Source organism: Camelus bactrianus, chromosome 18 (assembly GCF_048773025.1).
Source record: "Camelus bactrianus isolate YW-2024 breed Bactrian camel chromosome 18, ASM4877302v1, whole genome shotgun sequence".
Lineage (NCBI taxonomy): Eukaryota > Metazoa > Chordata > Mammalia > Artiodactyla > Camelidae > Camelus > Camelus bactrianus.
Window position 1 is genome coordinate 2,188,375 of NC_133556.1, and position 20,857 is coordinate 2,209,231.

General features: G+C 42.5%; 1 protein-coding gene across 4 annotated transcripts in view; it reads left to right on the forward strand.

Moving 5' to 3' along the window:
* Positions 1–822: 822 nt before the first annotated feature.
* Positions 823–20,857, forward strand: part of SDK1 (sidekick cell adhesion molecule 1) — a 715,898-nt gene continuing 695,863 nt past the window's right edge. For all 4 annotated transcript variants that reach the window (XM_074345583.1, XM_074345585.1, XM_074345587.1 and 1 more), the window contains exon 1: positions 823–1,395. In XM_074345583.1, coding sequence (XP_074201684.1) covers positions 1,152–1,395 — 244 coding nt within the window. In that variant the 5' untranslated portion in view covers positions 823–1,151. The remainder of the gene's footprint in view (positions 1,396–20,857) is intronic.

Consider the following 20,857-nt stretch of genomic DNA (forward strand, 5'->3'; position numbering starts at 1 on the left):
AGGAGACCCTCCTCCTTGGGGGACCCTTCCCCTAAGAGACCCTTCCTCCAAGAGACCCTCTCCCTAGGAAACTCTTCCCCTAGAAGACCCGCCCCTTAGGAGACCCTCCCCACTAGGAGGCCTTCCCCTAGAAAACCCCCCAGGAGACCCTCGCCCCTAAGGGACCCTTCCCCCGAGGAGACTTTGCGGAGACCCGCCCACCCCACAGTGAGAAGCCGCCGGCGCTGTGATCCCCGCAGGCCACCCATGACCTTGGACGCCCCTACAAAGCCTGCGTCCACTCCTTGTAGCAGGCGGCGGGGCTGCGCCCAGAGGTGTTTTTTGTCGCTGGGAACTGAAAACCCGATGGAGAGTTTTTCGTTTGCGGTCCCGGTAACTTGGCGCGGAACCACCCGAACACGGCGCCTGCGGGTGGGAGAGGGCGGCTCCCGGGGGCGGCGGGGAGGGCGGGCTGGGGCTCATCCAGGGGCGCGCCAACCTGCCGCGGCCCGCGCCCCCCTCGCCCCCGCCGCACGCGCGCCAGCCCGCCTGCCCGCCCGCACCGCGGGGCCTGGCATGGCCGGAGCCGCCCCCGCGGGAGGCGCCCGGGGCGCGCGTGCCGAGCCGGCGCCGGCCTGCAGTGCCCGCCGCGCGTCCCTAGGGGGCGCAGCCGGCGCGGGAAGCCGCCGGAGTCGAGCCCGGGGCCCGGCGCGAAATTCCAGGCGGGCGGGCGCGGCGAGTTTGAAAACAGGAGAGGGCGTGGGGGCGGGCCGTGGGGGGGGCCTGCGAGCCACCTCCCCTCGGCCAATCAGCGGCGGCGGCGGGCGCGGGCGGGCGGCGCGTGCGGCCGGGCTGTGAATGGGGCGCGGCGGCGGCGGCGGAGGGCGAGCGGCGGCGCGCGGGCGGGCGCACTTTCTCCTCAGCACCGGGCGGGGGCGGCGGCGGCGGCGGCGTCTCCTCAGCGCCCGCCGGACCCTTCGCGAGACGCCGCGCGGCCCAGGCGCTCCGGCCGAGGGGCTGCCGTAACAGGAATTTCCCCGCTGACAACTTCTCCCCCGCCGCGCCCCTCAGCGCCCGCCGCCCCCCGCACCCGGCCGCCCGGCGGGGAGGCCACCGCCCGCCGTCCCGCTCGCGGGGCCCGAGGCCGGGGCCGGGGTCGGCGGCTCCTCGGCATGGCCCGGGGCGCCCGGCTGGCGGCCGGCGGCGGCGCTGCGGGCCCGGGGCGGCCGCGGGGGTCCCTGCCCGGCCCCGAGCGGCGGCGGCGGCCCCGGGGAGCCCGCGCGGCGCCCGGGAGCCCCGGCGAGGACGCGGGGGAGCGCGGCGGGCGGCCGGCGACAAAGTTGAGCGCGGGCCGGCGGCGCGGATGGTGGGCGCTCGCGGCGCTCCAGCTGCACTTGCTCCGGGCGCTGGCTCAAGGTAGGTGCGGGGCGCGGGGCGGGCGGCGGGGCCGCGCCCGGGTGCCGCTTCGAGTCCCCGAGCCTCCGAGTTGCGAGCCCGCCGCTCGCTCCCGGCCGGGCGGCGGGCGTCCGTCCGACTCCGCCAGGTGCCAGGTGCCGGTCACCTGGGGCCGCCTGTCCCAGCCCCGTCCCAGGCCCCCGCAGGCCCGGGCCCGCCCGCAGGGGGTGCCCGGCAGTTGATGGAGCAGAACTTTCGGGGCGCGCGGCGTCGCCCCGAGGCTTCGTCCCCCGCCCCTCCCGGGGCTTGCGTGGGGAAGACGGTGCCGACCCCCAAGTGGGTGCTGCCCGTCTGCCGAGACCCGCTGACCGCCCGGAAGGGGAGGCGGCGTCTCTCCGGAGCCCCGCTGCCCCTGGCATCTGCGTGAACGTTCTGAGGGCCCGGCAGCGACCCCGTACCGCTCAGCATCCCTTCTCCCTGAAGTTTGCTTGTCTGGAAAGGAGCAAAGGTGCAAGCGAGCGAGCGAGCGAGCGGCAGAAATAACGGTCTTAAGGCAGCCTTTGGTGGGGGCCTGGGACATGCTTTGCCTGCGCTGCTGTGGCAGCTTAGGGGACTCGGCTTCGGTGTCCCCAGCCGGGTGGAACACCGCTGTCACAGTGAGGGGCGGAGGTGCACCCAGCGGCCAGCTCTGCACTCGAATTAGCTGCGTCCAGGGCCAGGGAAGGTGATGTGCGAGGGGCGGCACGTCCCGATTTCGGTGTAATCACATCTTAAACGTCTGAACTCAACCCTGTCATCCCATAGCTAAACAACGAACTCGCAATTCTTTAGTTAATCTTAACCTCGTTATCCAAACTGTGGTCCTCCCCGCCCTCTCCCCCAGGCTTTCATGAATGCCCGCTTTCATGTTTTGCAACATGAAAACAAATTGCCATGTTTCTGGTTAATTTAACTCTCCTCCATTACTTGGAAAATTTTCATTTCACTTATTTGTGCTTTTTTGCTTAATGACTGACTTTGGTAGAAAAGCATTTATGAAGTCATTTTGTAAAATGGGATCTGTGGATTGCCAGAGAAGCTGGGTTCAAATGAAGGTATCTCAGTCACTTAGGGATGACCTTTAAGATAGAAACGGTGTTTATTGTTTTTTTTTTAGACAGTGACTTGCACTTTGCAATAAGTAAGCCCTGTACACTGACACGTTTAAAGATTTGTGCACAAGTTCAAACAGTGGAGGAAAAAATCTGGCTTTGTTTTGAAGTATATTATGCAAATTTCAAGTTTTTATCAGTTTGAAGGCTGCAGAGTGTGTTGCTTGTATAACTAATGTTAATGAAAATACATTAACTAATAAAAACATGCTAAGGCAACAAACTTTGTTAGGGAGGACTATTTTATTCCTAGTCGCCAGTAAAAATTGTGGGTACCTATTTTACATTTATATGGTTTATAAAGTGTACAGATCTTTTAGTGTAAAATTTCAAATAGGCTGTCACAAATTTTAAATTCATTGACAGGTTTCTGTTCTCTGTGCTCTGTGAAATGTGTAATATATCCATCATTTTTTATATCATTGAAAATTCATATTATAGGGGAGATGTCACCGTTTGACAAAAGCTCATGTATCTTGAAAATGAAAATTCTGGTGCTGCTATACAGATTTCTGATGGGATGATGAGTTGGTGGTATGCAAGGGGAATGTATTCTCTTGAATCTTATCAGATAAAATGCAACATTCTAAATGGAATGCTTACAACTAAGTTGGAACGGGTCATAAGTAGCATGTTACTTTGTGGCTAGGTGAAGCAATGTCTAATTTTTCTTTTCAGTGTTTTTCTTCTAATGGTGTTTCTTGTGGTTAGGCTTGGTCATGATATCTTGGGAGAAAAAAGTGCAATGTTGACTAGTAAAGGTTACATAGCGTTACATAGCCCAAGTTATGAGCAGAGGGCATAATTGACCATTATGTGAAATACCAGGTTCAGATTTTCCAAATGTAAGGAAATAGTCCTGGGGTTTCTTTCTACATAGGAATAAGAATTTGAGTTGCGTACTTTGCTTATTGTTGTATGTTTGTGACTTTTCTAGATTCCTAAAGAGCTAAGTGTTCTTAATTGTGAAAGGCAGGTGGCAATGCATGCTTTCGGTATGTGGTCCACCAGGGAGCAAGACTTGAGTGTTTCAGAAGGATGCCTTCTGAGATGGAGGATGGCAGGGTCATAAGTGTCATATGTGTGAAATCTGTGGTGCCTTATTTTCACTGCTGGACCTTTGACAGGCTTCTTGATCTTGGTAATATTCAGCACAGCCTCATGTTAAGGTTGTATTCATCAGATGGAGAGGGCGAGGAATGCTCCTCTCAGTTACTACTTTGGGACCATTCTTAGTTCTCAGTTTCTCCTTGTGAGTTATTTCCAGTCACTGGGGCCCGTGGTTCTCGAAGTTTGTTGTGTGTCTGGGGGATTTGGTGAACCTGTACAGGGCCAGCTCCTTTTGTTCTTCAGCAAGCCACATTGAAGAAATGAGCTTGCTTCCAGGGGATTCTGATACACCCCAGAGCTTAAGAACCACTGTCTTGGACTGCCTTGTTATTCCTCATCTCTCTTTGCCTGCTGATTTCCTGGAACCTCTCTTACCCTGTGTTTCTTGAACTTGTTTGCGCGCTGGAATCACCTGGGAGCTTTAAACAATACTGAGGCCTGGATCTCAATTCCGGAGTTTGTTTTAATTGACTTGTGGTTTGACCTGAGCATCAGGAGATTTAAAAACTCCTCAGGTGGTTCCAGTGTTCAGCGAAGTTTGAGAACCATTGCTGTAATCCTTTAAAATGAGATCACATGACTTGATTTTTCTTTTACCTTTGTTTTGGTCCAGCCTTGTGGTTCTACAGTCTGTGTGTCCCCCTACCTTCCCAGTTGCAGTGAGCCTTGCACTTCCAGCTGATTTTCACTTGTTCCGTGTTCATGATTTCAAAGTTTGAAATTTCTTCCAGACTTAATTAGCTTCTTAGTCACTCATCCTGTTTACTCCTACTGACAGTGTCAAGCTCCTGCTTTGTGCTCTTCTGGGGTTCGCATCGGAATCACCAGAGCAATTTAAAAATACACTGATCTGGGCTCCACCTCCAACCTGGAGGGTGTTTGGAGGATTTTAAAACTCCATGGGTGATTCTTGTGTATCTGTTATGGTTTTATCCTTGTTGGCCAAACCCATAATTTCACCCAGTGCTCTGCCATTCTTAGCCTGACTTGCTGTAACCTGGACTCCTACCTGGACCCTTTTTCTTGGGCCAATCTAAGCCTTGAGTGAGGCCTGCTAATTAGGCTTCTCTGCCACTGGTTTGCTGGAGAAATCTCAAAACAGTGCTAATTGGGTTTAATACAAATCTAGCTTCCTTTTGGGCACTTGGTGCTTCCCGTTCCCCTGGAAGTGATTTGTTTCCCTTGTTCCTCTTACCCCCGGCCCCCTTCTCCTCAAATCTTTGTAATTTGAGTTTCCACTGGAGCTTGAGTTCAGGCTGCGTGCCTCACTAGAGTCTTCACAGCGAGTGCTACACTTAGTACTCGCTCAGGTACTTACTGATTAAGTTTTATTAGACCCCTACATGTTCAACAGATGGCGGCTGGCCACTTGGTTGGTAACTGTTTTGTAAATCCAGTGATGAGTGATTGTCACCCTCCGTGCAGTCTGTGTGGCCACTGCACCTCACCTGTACTGAGCCCTGTGTGCCAAGCGCTAAGTGCTTTACAGGCAGGCCCAGTTTCCTCTTCACGGCAGCCCTGGGAGGCACGTGGCCCTTTGTACTCATTTTACCTGTGAGGAAACTGAGGTACCAAGCTGTTCACTGATTTACTTAAGGTCTCAGGACTAGTGCAGCCAGACTGGAAAGCTGGCTGCCTGATCCACAGGCTGCGTTCGTAACCCATGGGTGGGGCGTCTCCTGCGCAGCCTTGCTCTCTGTGGTGGGGGGAGGGAGCCGTCTGATCCACGCCGAGGGGACGACGGCAGCCGATGCTCTCCACACACTGTTTTCAGTAACACAACCTCAAGGTTCAGGTTACCGTATTTACTGTTACAGTAAAATAGTAAAAATTATAGTAAACAAAATAAATAAGAATATGCATAACCCCCTGCGTGTACCTATCCCTCTCCCATAATAACATGACTTGCCATTTTGGTGTTTTTCTTTTCAAAGAATTTGTTTTTCCTCTTACAATGTAAATGTCAAATTCCAGCTGAGAATGGGGTTGTGGCAGTTGATTGGCAGATTTGTTCCCTCCAGAATTGGCCACTGGGAGCGTACTAACCATTTCTTTGAAGGACACTTGGAAAATTATTTTATCCTCACTCAAGTAAATGCATTTAAGTCCTTAAAATGAAAGTAAGAGGTGGGGTTTGTAAGGTACTGATTTTTGTTAGCATGTGTTTCATCTGACTACAGTTAAGTTTGGCTACATACTGGGATTATACATAGCTTGGAAGTTTCCTGTGTCCGCAAATATTAGAGTAAAACAGTCGGTCGTGACAAGTTAAGTGGGTGACTGAGTGGAATCAAACAAGACACTGTAGTTAAAGTCTACCTACCAGTTGTCTTTATATTCTGTCCATCCTGAGAGTCCTTGTTTTTGTTGGGAGAGTCAGAGCCTTCCTCCAGGCATCCCCGAGCTCTGAAGCCAGTAATACCCACTGACTAAGTCTAGAGAATGGAACAGACACAGAGACTGAAAGCTCAGAGCTGGGTTTTGACTGGGTCACGATGTACATTTCTGTACGAGGTAAGAAAAGCAGTAGTTGTAAGAGCAGAGCTTTAAGTCCAAATCCGTGAAAATTGAGTAGAGCTTGAGGGTGGGGAATGAAAATCAAGTTGAAAAGGTATAGTATAAAGAGGAGTTAAAGTAGAAGTATCTTAAAAAAAAAAAAACAACTAAAGACGTTGATATAAGTTTTATGATCTGGTTAAATACTCCTAGTCAGTGATGGTGTATTTTTATCTACTGTACCTGCGCATTTTAATATGTGTAGTCTCTTTTATTGTAATAGTAATTTTACTTCATCGTTTCTATAAGGCATTTTCTTAAATCTCCCCCTCAGTTTGGAAATTTGTTTTATAAAAAAGATTATAAACATTTGTACCTGTGATCCCAAGAGAATATATTTTGTCAGCTGGGACTATGAAGATGGCACTTCCTGTTATAACAGTAGCACATAAAAATTAGTCTTCTGTTTTTTAATGATTCCCTGAAATGCAAGAGTGTGTCATAGTTTGGCAGATACTTACCTGCCATTTATTGATTCCATACCTGAGACATGTTTTGGAGAAATATATTATTAGTCTTACAGCTTCATTATTTTAATGCTATTCTTACTGTATTCAAATACAAAAATTAAAAATGTTTTGGGAGTACTGCTTCAGGAAACCCTTGTTTATATGTTTGCTGTTCTGGTATTTAGGTGGTCCGACCTACTGACAGGCTGCTCTAAAACCAGAGTTTCATTGCCTTAGCCTGCCTCCAGGCCCCTGTCCCCAGGGTCTCCTGTGGGTATTGTGGGAATGAGAATATTTTTATAAAGCTTTCTCAGAAACAGGGATGTGGTGAATGGAAAAGGCATTGGGCCAAGTGCCAGTAGACCTGATTTTCATTCCATTCTGTAACTAACTTGCACTGTGAGCAGATCTTTTAGCCTCAGAGTTGATTTTCTCACCTGTAAGAGTTGGAGGTTATACTAGATCTTCAGAATTGCTCTGCTCTGAGTCTTTGATCTTCTATATTTTGTCATATCCTTTCTGCCCTCACCAGACTCTCTAGGTGAGTATTCTATCTGGGGATTCTGTAACTCTATATGTCTTAGCTCTTAAAATTGAATTCTCTTCATTTTACTTTTGCCATGGTATTTACAATGTCGAAGACAACTAAGATGCAATATAATATTTCTCCTTAGGTGCTGCTGTCTTACACATGCTATATTTACTCTAGCCTGCAAATGGTTCATGCTCAAAGTGTTAGGTTCTGTAAGATGAATTAGTGACTTAATTTATCAGTGTAAGTTTGAAGTTTGGAGAAATAAATTTCTTTAAAATGTTAGATGCTTATTTATTTAAATGTCTGAAAGAAGAAAGGGCAAGACTAATTGAAATCTAGGGAGGTAATTAATGCAGTGAGAAATTGAAAAAGATATGAATTAGTAATACAAGAATGTTTACTGGACAGTGACCATCAGTAATTAAAGAGATTAGTAGATGGTGTCTGTTGATGTTTCTGGGTTCATCCTAATGTCATGTTGGTTAATTGTCTTCATTAGGGACTTTGAGTAAATTAGAAGGCCCTCAAAATTAACACAACAATTATTTTTCACTTTAACAGGCTTAGCTGGCACTCTGGTGATATATAGACAATGTTTAGTGAAGATAACAGCTATCAATTAAATAATCCAATTTCTTGATAACAAATACATCAGTCAAGTAAATCTACTAACATACTGATCTTTGGAGATTAGCTTGTTGAACAAGGGCTAAGACTAGTTTCTGCAGTGTTTTTGGCTTTCTTGTGTGTCTGTTTTAACTGACAAGGCCAGCCTTTGGAGAGATGGGCTTTAGAGAATGGGCTGGACTCCTGGGCCCATATTATTATGCAGACAAATTTAGCCTTTGGTGCAGTATTTTGTTGCCTTTTCGCCCTTTCAGAACGCTCCTCTGTATTCTAGGCATGATTCTTTATTGTGAGACGTTTGGAAACTCTCAAATATGTAAGCTTGATTTTCACCAAAATGAATGATCTTTCCAAGAAAAATATAGCAAGGCAACTAAGGAGTAACTATGGCAACTGGAAGAGGAGTATGGCTACTAGGGGAGTGCCATCAGTGGCCTTTATTAAGAATTTTACCAACCCAAGGAGGCTAGTTAGGAAACAGCCTTGGGATGAGGAGGGATATCATAGCTTATATCACATAGGTATAACCTACTCATACTTAGATAAGGATGGTCATAACCACAGGTGTCTGTGTGCTTTTCTCTTTAGTGTGATCCTTAATTTATTTTGTATGTGTTTTCATGAGAGAGGGACTGTTTTCAAAGTGAAGGTCAGTTCTATCTTGCCTCCCCCCAGGTGTTAAATGTGATGCAAAAAAATAGGAGATTTGATTTTGTGGGCCAAGCCTTTCTGTACAATGGGTGTCAATGTTGAATTAGTATATGAGCCACCAGATGGCAACAGAAAAAGTGTTTATATACGATGTAATCCCTAGTTTCCATAGCTGTTTTTTTCCCTTCCATGGTACAGTGCTTTTCAGAGTACTTGTGCAATATATAAAATTCTTAGCTATGAGCAGGGTGAGTTTATAATACCTTACAATGCAAATCACAACCAGGAAATAGAGTAGTGGTAACGTATTACTAGAAAAAAGACATTTTATTTACACGAGCGCATGAATAAACTGTTCCCAGAGGGAGTGGGTTTCCAAGGATGCAACTTTATGATTTATGTTTTTGTACAGTCGTGCTTTTACTACTAATTTTTTAAATTTAGCATTTAGCTCTACTATAGCTGTGATGGTTTGAAGAACATAAAAGAAAACATAGCTCTTACCCTCCAGCATTTTATGTAACACCTTTAAAAGGAGGAGACACACGAGTTTACAAACATTGAACATCTTTATATAGTTTCTGGCCAAAGGTGTTTTTACTTTATGAGGAATTTGTTTTATTTTTCACCTTGTAGGCATGTCCCCTTTTTCTAAGTGTGTTGTTTTGGCTCTTCTGAGGGTTTTTTCTTTCTTAGATAAGACTCTCTTGGTTGCAAACTAGAAAATCAGTCTGAGCTACTTAAGAAAAAGGGGATTTCATTGGTGGCATCTTGGGGTATCACACAAGAATAATACCTTGAAGCTCGGCAAACTAAGGAGTCAGCCCCAGGTCAGGAATAAGAGAGCCAAGTATTGGGAACCCCTCAGGTGCTGTCCTCTTTGTCATCATCTGTTTGCTTCCATTTCTGTGCTCAGGTCCTCTTCTTCTTCTTCTTCTTCTTTTCTTTTTTTAACATCTGGATGGATTTCTCTCTCTCTCTCTCTCTTTCTTTCTTTCTTTTCTTTTTTTTTAGGTCCTTCCTGATTCTCACTGAAACCGCCTTTCTCTTTGTGTCTGAAACTCGGCTGTCACCAGTCTTTGCATTCCTGTTGCTTGTGAAATTTGTAGAATGGTCAGGTTTGTATTTTAAAAGCATAATCTTGAGAAGAAAAAAGCATTTTGGTTGCAAAATTTCAAATAGGTTGGAAGAAACCAGAACGAATGACTGTAGACGAGTTCGACTGTATCAGCAGTTGGGGTAAGAGGAAGAAGTAGCTTGGGCCAGGGTGGTAGTGTTGGAGATGGAGAGGGCAGAAGTAGGCACACAGGGACAGAACTCAGTTGGATATTGAGGGTGAGTGAGGATATGTCTAGGGCGATGTCCAGGTTTCTGACTTGCATGACGGGTTGATTAGGGCAGTCATTCACTGAAGTTAGACCACTTCAGTTTGGGCGGTATGATTGTGATTTTGGTTTTGAATATATTAATGGGAGGCACCTTTGAGGCATCCAGACAGAGCTGTTAAGATGGTGTTTAGATATGAGTTTTGCAATCAGAGGAGAGTTTTTGGCTTTTGGTATAAATATTTGTATAGGTACTATAGCATGTTGTTTAAGAGGATGGGCTTGGCATCAAATAAAGCTGACTCATAAAAGCTTGCTGTGCTTCCCTTGGGTTGGCTACTTAACCTTTCAGTGTTATTTCTCATCCCTGAAGTGTAATTGTACAATTGTACCTACTTCATAATTGTACCTACTTCACACAGCTACTGTGAGGATCAATTGATATGATCACAGATAAGGTGTTCAGCGCCTTACCAAGTACGCGATGTGCATCCAGTAAGTGCTAGGCGGTGGTATTGTTGTTTACACTTTTGTGAACAGGAATCATGCCTCATTCATTTTGTCTTTTCTCATAATACTGGGTATTAATGAGCCACTGTAGGAAGGAATGGGAAGTGCGAACAGTGTAAACAGTTGTCATGACTACAGTATAGTAATATTAATGTGGCATGAATTGAAGAAGGAAGAGGTTGGGTTGGTGGGAGTGAATTTAATACGAGGACCACAAAGGCCATTGGATTTGTTGATTAGGTGGGAAATGTTAATCTTCTTGAGTATAATTGGACTAAAGTTGTAGGACTATAAAGCAGATTGAAGCTGATTACAGAATGAATGGGTAGGGAGAAAATGGAGTCAACAGGTGTGTTTTTCTCATACTGCTAAAATTCTCAAGCAAGAAAAGAACTATGAAGACATTTGAAGTGTGTAGTGACAGAATGATCTTAAAATGCCTTGGGAATATTTATTTTTTCCAATTTGAAAACTGTTCTCAAGGCTGAAAAAAAAATGGCTGTTGTCATCTGGCAAAATGGTAAGTAATCATCACAATTCTCTGAAGTGATCATTTCACAGTTTCATATTTTGTGACTACTGGAGGCTTCTAGCAACACCGCTGCCAGAGCTGATACAGAGGACTTCTACTCCCACCCTTGCTGCAGACACATCGAAACTGCGGACAAAAATCTAGCAAGGACAAACAAAGGCATTCCTGAGTCTGATAAACCAGGAGGTCCCAAGAGCCAGAAGTGAAGAGAGAATTCAAAGTGAAGGTATAATTGGGAGCTCAAGGCCTGTGGTGGTTTCAGATCTGGGTGTAGACCCCAAGAGCTTGGTCCTGAAGGTCTCATGAAGGAACATGGCCTTAGGTCTGCATAAAGAAGGAAGATGGAGTTGAGGTCCTCCTGTGTAAAACCTCGAAGGTGTCTTATCTGTGAAAAGACTAGAAAAGCCTTGCCCACTGGGCTGAGGAAGTGCAAAAAAAATGCTCTCTTCCTGGGGTTTTGCATAATTAGGAATAAAAATAGAGAAAAGCTGCACTTCACAATGTAGGTTAAAATTTAACATTGCTTACAGTGCAGCTAACCCTCAAGCTGAGATGTTAGCACAAAATCCGGTCCAGAACTACGGGGACCAATGGAGCCCTCAGAAATTAAGTGTGAAACTGTCCTGCAGAGCAGATGAACAACCTAGGACTCTTGAAGAAACAACTCATGCTAAAGAGGACCCTGCAATGAAGCATTGCCAGCCACACAAGGAAACGAATCACTCTGAAGGAGATTTGGCAGATGTTGTATATAGGAGAATTGGTACTCCAGGTGGTGCTCCTGGGACACAGGACGGAAACCATTGGGTTGAAATTACTAGAGACAAAGAGGGTAAGACTGCAATGAAAGAATGTCACGGATTAGGAAAAGTAACACAGAGATTTGGAAAGAAGCCAAATAGAATTCCTAGAAACCTCAACCTTGATGGACAGGTTAAACAGCTGACTAGATATAATTGAAAACTATTAGTCATTGAGGAGTTCTGAGGAAGTTGCTTGGAATACAGTACTGATGGATAAAGAGATGGAAAATGAGTGGTTAAAACTCATGAACTTTAGTTTGAGAAAGTTCAGTATTACCTTCTGTGAGCTTCTAGAAAGAGGAAATAGAGTGGGAGAGATACTATCCAAAGATACAATGGCTGAGAGATTTCCATAATAAATACAAGGCTTGAGTTCTCAGGTCTAAGAAGCAAAGCAAACCCTGAGGAGGATAAATAAAAATAAATCCATACCTAGATATGTTGTAGATGAAACGCAAGAAACAAGAAAGAAGCAACTTGAGGAAAGCCATTTTCTAGACTGGAAGACATTTTGGTAACAGAAGATGATCGAATATATCTTCAAAGTGCTTTGGAGGAGAAACAAACTCCAACCTGGCATTCTATATCCATATGAAGTAATATTCAAGAGTAAAAGTGAAATGAAAGCTTTGTAGATAAGGATGAAGTTGATCGCTTGAAGAGATTTGCAGAAGGAACTACTAAAAGATGTACTTCAAGAAGAAAGAAACTGAAAGCTGAAGAAGGGAGTGAAGTACAGACAGCAAAGTGCTAAGACAGAGGAGAATCTAGGAGATCAGCTTAAATAGCAATTTAGTGGGGATACAAGCAGGCAGGTCGTGTTAGAGTCTGGGGATTCAGCTTAGCACTTGAGAACATGAAGGATTCAGGTAGAAAGAGACTGAGCAGCAGGAGTGAGGAACTCAGTGTCTAGGTAATGACAGCATTCTCACTGGGTAGGACCAAACACCAAGACCTTCATGTTTAGATAACACATTCCAAAATCACCTCCTTTACATTCCAAATTGGGGTCTTAGCTGTGGAAAAATGGGACTTGGGTCTTAGCTCTCAGAGAGCTAGGTCAAATGCACAAGGGTAAACTACATTTAACAACATTTGAAGTGAAGCATGCATGTGGAGGGAGGACTATGTTTCAGGTATGAAGTCACTCAATGATTGACGATAAGTATCAGACGAGAATGTAGACATTTGCCATTTTGTGTCACCTTGATATGGTTGGCTGGTTGGTTTTGACCAACTCCTGACCTTTGAAAATTACTTAAATCTAGTATCACGGTATTATAGTCAGAAAGCCAGTGGTCATCTACATCTTTAACTTTGCTGTTCTCTGTGGGATCACAAGTGTGGAACATAAATAGTGGTATGTTTCTATGTAGATGGATCCTTTGTAGCAACTTAAAATTCATAGTTTAGTATTTTATTAGCTGAAAATGAGGTAACTTATGAGTTTTTTTAAACACAAGTTTTTTGCTTTATAACTTACTCTTTCTTGAGGTCAATAAGCTGAATTTCATCACAAATATTGTTGGCAATAAAATACATTAAAAAAATCCAAAACAACCAAACCCCTTTTGCCCTGTGACTTCTTTCAGATCATCTAGTGGAGGAATGGGAGTCTTAACCTGCTCTGACTCTCATTCCCCTCTTTTCGGGAACAAGCTGGGTTGGTTGGAATCCTCTGTCCTATGTGTGATAGTGTCTGGCAACCCTGACCAAAATGGTGAGGATCTGAATTTTCCTGACATCTTTTCTAGTGGCTGATGTGGCACATAAGAAAACTGTTGTACTATGTTGGTATTAAAAAAATATTGTAGGACTGGATCTAATTGACATGGAAAGATTTTCAGAATATATTAGGTAAAAAATGAGGTTATACATGATGTGTAACAGTGCAATAGCTTGTCGTTGTTGAGTGTTCTCATGCACTAGGCAGTGTGTTACGGTGTTTCTGTGCAGCTCTATTTTACAGATGAGGAAACTGAGGTGCAGAGAAGTTAAGGTCACCCACTTAAGTGGTGCACCTGGGTTTTGAATGCAGTGCTAGCTGATTCCAGAGTCCCTGTTCTTCGGCTTTGCTGCCCTTTGTGTGTGATGTGAGCACACGTGGTGGGAAGTTTCTGACTTAGGGTCATTCATACAGATGTGGGTAGAAAAGGGTCTGGGCCAAGGCAGTGTGCCAAGATTCCGGCAGCAGCTGTCTCTTAGTGACTTTATTTCCTTTGATTTTTCTCTAATTTCAGATTTTCTGTAATGGGCTTAGATTGCATTTGAAATAAGAAATGATATAAAATCTTACAGAAAAGTGTAATAGATTAAAAAAGTAATAGGGGTATAATTTTAAGTCAGAAATGGATAAGAAATTACTGTTTCATAATATATATGGCGAGTAAAGAAGTAGACTGTCCTGCTTAAAGAGCTTTTATATGTGTTACGGGAAATTTTTCTTTTTTTATGCACTTTCTAAGTTTCAAACAATAAGTATTTTATAACTTTTAAAAAATTATGAAGGCAATTATTTACCATGGTTTAGTGGTTCAGGCTGAGGTTGCATTAATGGGGACCTGAGAGTTTGGGTTTTTTTTGTTTTTTGTTTTTTTCTATTTGAGGAAACTTAAATGACTGTTTCTGGGTCTTATTTTGTTCATCTACTTGAAAAAGGCATGCAGTATCTTAAATTACAGGCTCATTGTAATAACAAAAACTCCTTTGAAAGATGGATTGATAAACACATTTGTACCATCGATTTTTGATTAGTGCCATTTAATCTTTGTTTTATGATTCTAGTGTCATTCTCCCAATAACCACTCTGATATTGAATACATTTAATAAATTCAAGTTTTCTATGGTACTCTTTATGAAAACTTTGAAGCATGTCGTTTGTAAATGAAAATTAGTGATTTTAAATTTAAATGTTTTCATAAATTATGAATTATCTATAAATTTATATTAAATATAAATGCAAATTAGGAGATTGTTACGTATGAATGCAGTAATGTAGTAGGCAACAAAAGGCACCATTTTGTGAGAATGGCCCTGGTATACAGCAGGGCCCAGGGGCCATTTCTCTGTTGTGTCATCTTGACTTGTTTTCATGGAGTTTTACAAATCTTGCCACCTCAGAGCTGCTCTGTGTTTTGTCTGTCCCCAAATTTGTATGTTCAGCTTTTCCTCAAGTCTGTTTTCTGGTATGTCACCCATTTGCTTAAGCTAGCTGCAGTTGCTTTTCTTTGAGCAAACAATATTCAAACCTTTTAAATGGGAGGGCTTACTAAGCATTGCCAGTAATTTTGAATTGCACTATAAGTTAAAAATTGTACTGATTCTAAAGGTAAATATTTCAAGACAAGCAAAAGAACATATATTGATTCTGAATGGACATGTTATTCATGGAATTACAACAAATGGAATTGGTCTTTGCCTATTCTGATTTTGTTTTCATCTTTCCAGACTAAGTGGAAAGTGAGAATTCCATTCCCTTACCTTGCTTTAGGTGCTTATGTGCCTGTATCTTCCTTCCCTCTTTCCAAGGCTCTGCTGCGTTCTACAGCCGTGCTTCTCCAGGCCCGCCAGGAGCAGGCTTGCGCCTGCCTGTTCCTGTCTCTCTCGGCTTACTGTTTCTGAGTGGCCGTTGTACTTCCCTATCTCGTTAGGGTTTCCTACCTGCAGTCTCTCTTCCCATGTTCAGCAGAATTTGTCCTTTCTTTGTGTGATAGCACATGTGGTCTATGTTTAGGATGCGAACATTGTCAATAGGTACCTTCTACAGGTGGAGACATCTAGAGAAGATGGTGTATTAAAATATGTGTGCCTTTGTGGTTCTTAAGCTTCTATTTTATTTATCTTTGGTAAGCAAGGAGGCTTAATGTATCCTTTCATGACAGGTTTTTACTTTACAGTTATATTTTATTATGTAATGCTTACTCCTCATGAAAAGTTGCACGCATGGGTTTTGTATCCTACCAAAGTATATGTAGTGAAAAGGATCTACTTTTCTGTTCCTCAGTCCTTTGGTCCCTTCTGCTTGAGGTCGTTACTGTTCCCAGTCTGAATATTTGTTCAGTGATATTTTATGTGTAAAGCAACCATAGATGCCTATCTTTTCTCCCACTCTTTGGCTTTATACAAATAGTAGCATACCGTTACATACTTGGGAGACTGGCCTCAGAATAGTTGTCTTTTTTCATTTAATAATGTATCTTAGAGATCATTTCATATAAGCAAATACAGATATATTTCATTTTAAAATACCTACATAGAAAATGTGCTTTTCAGCCATTGGATGTAGTATATTGGCATTATAATGTGATGGTGTCATGACTCTTAGAGCTGAGTTCAAATCCTGGCTCTGCCTTTATAAGCTGTGCGACCTTGGGCAAATTACATAACCTGTCTGTTTCAGTTGCTCATTTATCAAATGAAAAGTTAATATCTCTGCACAAGGTTTTTTATAAGGATTAGAAGAGTTAACGTATGCAAAGCATTTAGCACAGTGTCTTCCTTTAATAAATCATAACTATTATTGTGTTCATTAATTTTTCAGATCAAATGAACCCCTAGTGTGTTTCTCTTTCTTCAACTAAAATAAAATACACAGAAGGCATTACATGTTTCTTGACCTTTTGACTTTCCTTGATTGTCCTTTTCTTCCAATCTGTTTTTTATATTCTCTGCCTTTTCCCTCCCCACCTTCTCCCCTGTAAATAATGTTATGTATTTCTTTTACTTTTGAGGTTTCTTGGCTTGCTGATGACTTTACTGACCTATCATACCCTTCCTGCCATTGCGTTAGGTACCATCAATTGTTGTTTAGCATAAAACCTCAACAGAGAGGGATTATTTCTCTTGATGGCACTCTGGAGTGAATTTAATATTGGCAATCAAATTTATTGAGGTCACTAGACAGGATGAATCTTTTTGTGATTGGGATTTCAGCTGGGGTGGAGCTGAGATACGGACACAGGTGGCAGCTGGCAGAGAGTAATAGATGTGGGCCTGAGATGCCTCTGCAGCACTTCAGCTGTGGGCCTGTCTGGGGGCAGTGTGAGGAGGCGGGTCCCCAGGGCCAGTTGTGACAGGGAGTGTGTGTGTGTGCATGGGTGGGGAGGGGTACGACGACCCACTGCTAACTAAAACTGTCAGGGGTAAGTCAGGCCATGGATCCTCACAGGAAATAGTACAGAATGTGGTGTGTTTTTAAAAAAGAAAAAAAAATTTGGTGTGTATCAACTAGATGAACTACGTTACTAAGCTATTTTAATGTTCTGCTTCAGCGTGTAAACAGTCTGGCTGCAGGAAGCCCCCACCCTTTTCCACAGGGGAGGCATGAGTCTCTCTTGCCAGGGGTCTGCCAAGCTGTCATGCTTGGAGCACTCAGGATTAGTGCACCCAGGAACACTTGTGTAGGGCCTTTTAAGGTGGTTGAGTGCCTGTAAGAACATCTGAGGACTTAGCTGACCAGTTTAAGGTATTAATTCACATCAGTGTGATTTCCTCTGTACCCACTGGCTGGTGTGGCCTAAGCAAGCTGGCTTACATTTTAGAGGTTTCTTTTATCCTCTCTTCAGGAGTGTGTTTTCTGGCCTCTTGGCCTTGATATGTTTTCACTTCTTGGATGATACATACGTGTACTGTTTGATAATCTTAATGTTTTTGTCCCTTTTGAGTTTCTGTCATATGCTGTGGCGATGAAGAAGGATCTGTTATCCACTCCCAAGGTACCTGGTGATGGTCTGCGTGTCCCTGGTCTGTTTATTGCCAACTCAAATAGCTTTTCTGCCGTAGAACTATAATCATTGAAGGAAATACGTAGAAATGTAGCAATTGAAATACATTTGAAATGTTCTCTTCAAGGATTTAACTTTTGTTACTGTTCCTCTATGTTAAAAATCAGATTTCCTCTTCCATTTGCCTAGATCTAACCCATTCTTAGCAGTCCTTTTTTTTTTTTCCATTTACTTTTCTGAAAATTTGAACATTTAAAGAGATGACGAGTCAACTCTGTACCAAAGCTTTCTGAGAAAGCGAGAAAATGAATTTTACTTTAGAATTGCCCTGAAGTGGTGGAGGGTATGGTGTGGCAGAATCATAATTCTTTTGCCTTTTGAAATGATTCTTCCAGATTCATTTCTCCTTGCCCTATTCTATTTTGATGTGTGGGTTTAAGAAGCACCAATGCTTCTGCTTCATACACATTTCCCCTCTCTCCCTACCCCTCTCACATGCATTTATGTACTGAAAGAGTTAGACATTCTAATTTCCAGACATCTTTGCCCTCCTCTGCAGTTATAGTGTTTTTTTTTCCTATCCCTGTTCTTCTTTACATACAATACCTTGAACTCTATGGAGAAAGCTACAAGTTAAAAAAAATAGATTTTTATATTATACAGAATAAGAACTCATGTTCCTGTAAATTGCTGCTTAGCACTTGGAATTGTGTATTTCAGTGTCAGAGGTCCTTCTTAAAAAAAAAAACTGGCCTTGTTTAATATTAATTTTTTTTTCTTGGTTGGTGTATGAAAACCTTAAAGATAGGGGAAGCATTTTGACTAATTTTTATTCTTTACAAATAAGTCATCAGAAGTCAAACCAAATCTATGATGCCAGTTCATGGCCTTTGTAGATTTTAGTAAAAATATCATGTATTTTAAGCAGTTTCTCTTTTAAATAATAATTACAGCTATCCCAGAATAAGTCCTGCTTGAGGTATGAAACTTGTTCAACTACTCATCTTTATTAAGAAATCAAGTAAGACCTTTCATACATCTTTTGCTGCTTATACAGTAAGACCAAGCTTTATATATAGGGTTATGCTTGACAAACAAGTTTAAAATAATGGTTTTGATAGATCTCAGGAATTAGAGAAATTAGTACCTTGGTACCGAAGGAACAGTGTGGCTAAAGCTAAACAGTCTTGCTTTATAAACCCTGCACTCGAGGACAAGTGATTGTAGCCTGTAGACTTTGAAAGAGAGGATCACAAGTTCTGTATTTTTCTTCCGAAATGTAACTTTTGCTAACATAACATAGGATGTAGGGATATCTTACTGTGCTAAAACTTGAAGATTTGTCAGAGCTTATCTACTAAAGGCTTTTGGAATGAAAACTATTAAGTGTATTTATCATACGTGAAAATAATTTTTTTCTGAAATTCGAAAATCTTAAAAAATCCAGAAGAAAGATGATGCTATAGAATTTTTTTTTTGACAGATTGCTTAGAAGCCTCAAAATCAAAGTCAGAATGAATTAGAAACTCATCTGTGATTTTCCTAGGTCATTGAGTTTGAGTTGATTTGTTGCAGTGCTGATGATGGGGTCCTGCTGGTTAGGCTGTGGGCAGTGAGTTTGGCCTGTCCTGGTACCCCTGTCTCAACCCAGAAATGTAAATCAGGGGAGGGTATCAGAACCTGTCATGCTGTTGTAAGAACTCAAAAAAGCCACACTCTTAAAACAAAATAAAACAAAACACACTTAAAGGTACTGTAAAGAAAGTACTTTGCAAAGAAACACTTGTCATGTTGTAACAAAAGAGAAGTTATTTTTTAAAGCTTAGATTTAATAAAACTAATGTGGAGTTGTTTTTGACTGCTTTGTGAACATATTTATCAGATTCAAAGGTCAAACCGTGTAGGAGTGTCTACAGAGAGGTCTTACTTACACACTTCCCTTCAGTCTGTTTGCCCCCTCCCCTGTCACAGGTAACCATTTTTATTAGCTTATTTCTTTTAAAAATATTTTTTAAAATTGAGGTGACATTCACATGACGTAAAATTAACCATTTAAAAGTGAATAGCTCAGTGACATTTGGTAACATTCACAGTGTTATGCAGTCACCACCTCTGTCTAGTTCCAGAACATTTTCATCACCCAAAGGGAACCTGTACCCATTAGCAGTAACTGCCGGCTCCCCCTACCCCAAGCCCTTCCCCCTGGGCAACCACAAATCCACATTCTGTCTGTATACATGTACGTATTCTGGGTATTTCATATGAATGGAATCATACAGTATGAGAACTTTTGTGTCTGGCTTATTTCACTTAACAGTGTTGTCAGAGTTGATCCATGTTGTTGCATGTATCAGTACTTCATTTCTTTTTATGGTTAAATAATAATCTATTGTATGTGTCTGCCGCAATTTGTTTATCCATTCTTCCAGTGATGGGCATTTGCATTGTTTCCACCTTTTGGCTGTTGTGAATAATGCAGCTATGAAATGTATGTACGTGCATTTGAGTACTTGGCTTTATTTCTTTTGGGTATATTCCTAGGAGTGGAATTGCTAGATCATGTGATAATTATATGGTTAACTTTTTGAAAAATTGTCAAATTGTTTTCCACAGTGGCTGAACCATTTTAGTCCTACCAGCAATGTATGAGAATTCCAGTCTTTCCACATCCTTGCCAGTGCTTTTTTCCTACTTTGTAATCCTAGTAGGTGTGAGTGGTATGTCTTGGTCGTTTTGATTTGCATTTCCCTAATGATTAATGATGTTGAGCATCTTGTCATATGATCGTTAGGCATTTGTATATTATTTCTGGAGAAGTGTCTCAAGTTCTTTGTCCATCTTTGAATTGTATTGTCTTTTTGTTGGGTTGTGAGAATTCTTTTTATATTCTGAATACTAACTGAACCCTTATCAGATATGATTTGTAATTTTCTCTCCTTCTGTTGTTAGTTTCTTGCCTATTCTTCCTGTGTTCTCTTTGCAAATACAAATGAATATACACACATGTTCTTATTTCCCCCAGTCATATATAAAAGATGGCATATTGCTTACAATGTTTTCTGTAACTTGATTTTTTTCGACCTAACAATGTAATCTGGAAATCTCTCCATATTAGTACATAGGGATTCTCTCTTTTCTCCTTCCCCTGCTACCTGCTGTCTTTGCATAGTACCTCATTATATGGATATAGTTTAGTCAACCTGTGTCCAGATTGCTTTGGTCCCATTTCCAGTCTTTTACTATTCCAAATAGTCCATATTGCATAATATTGCATAATCTTACATGTGGGTAATTTTACACTTGTACTGGTGTATCTGTGTGATAGATTTTTCAAAGTGGGATTTCTGCAGCAAAGGCCCAGAGTCTTAAATATGATATCTTTGAAAGCGAAAATCACTTATTCTTACCTGAGTTTTTTCTTTAGTGCTTCAAATACATTTCATCATTTCTTTATTCCTGTGAGAACTGCTGTAGAGTGTCAGGGTTATGGCTTACCCAGGTCAGTGGCTGC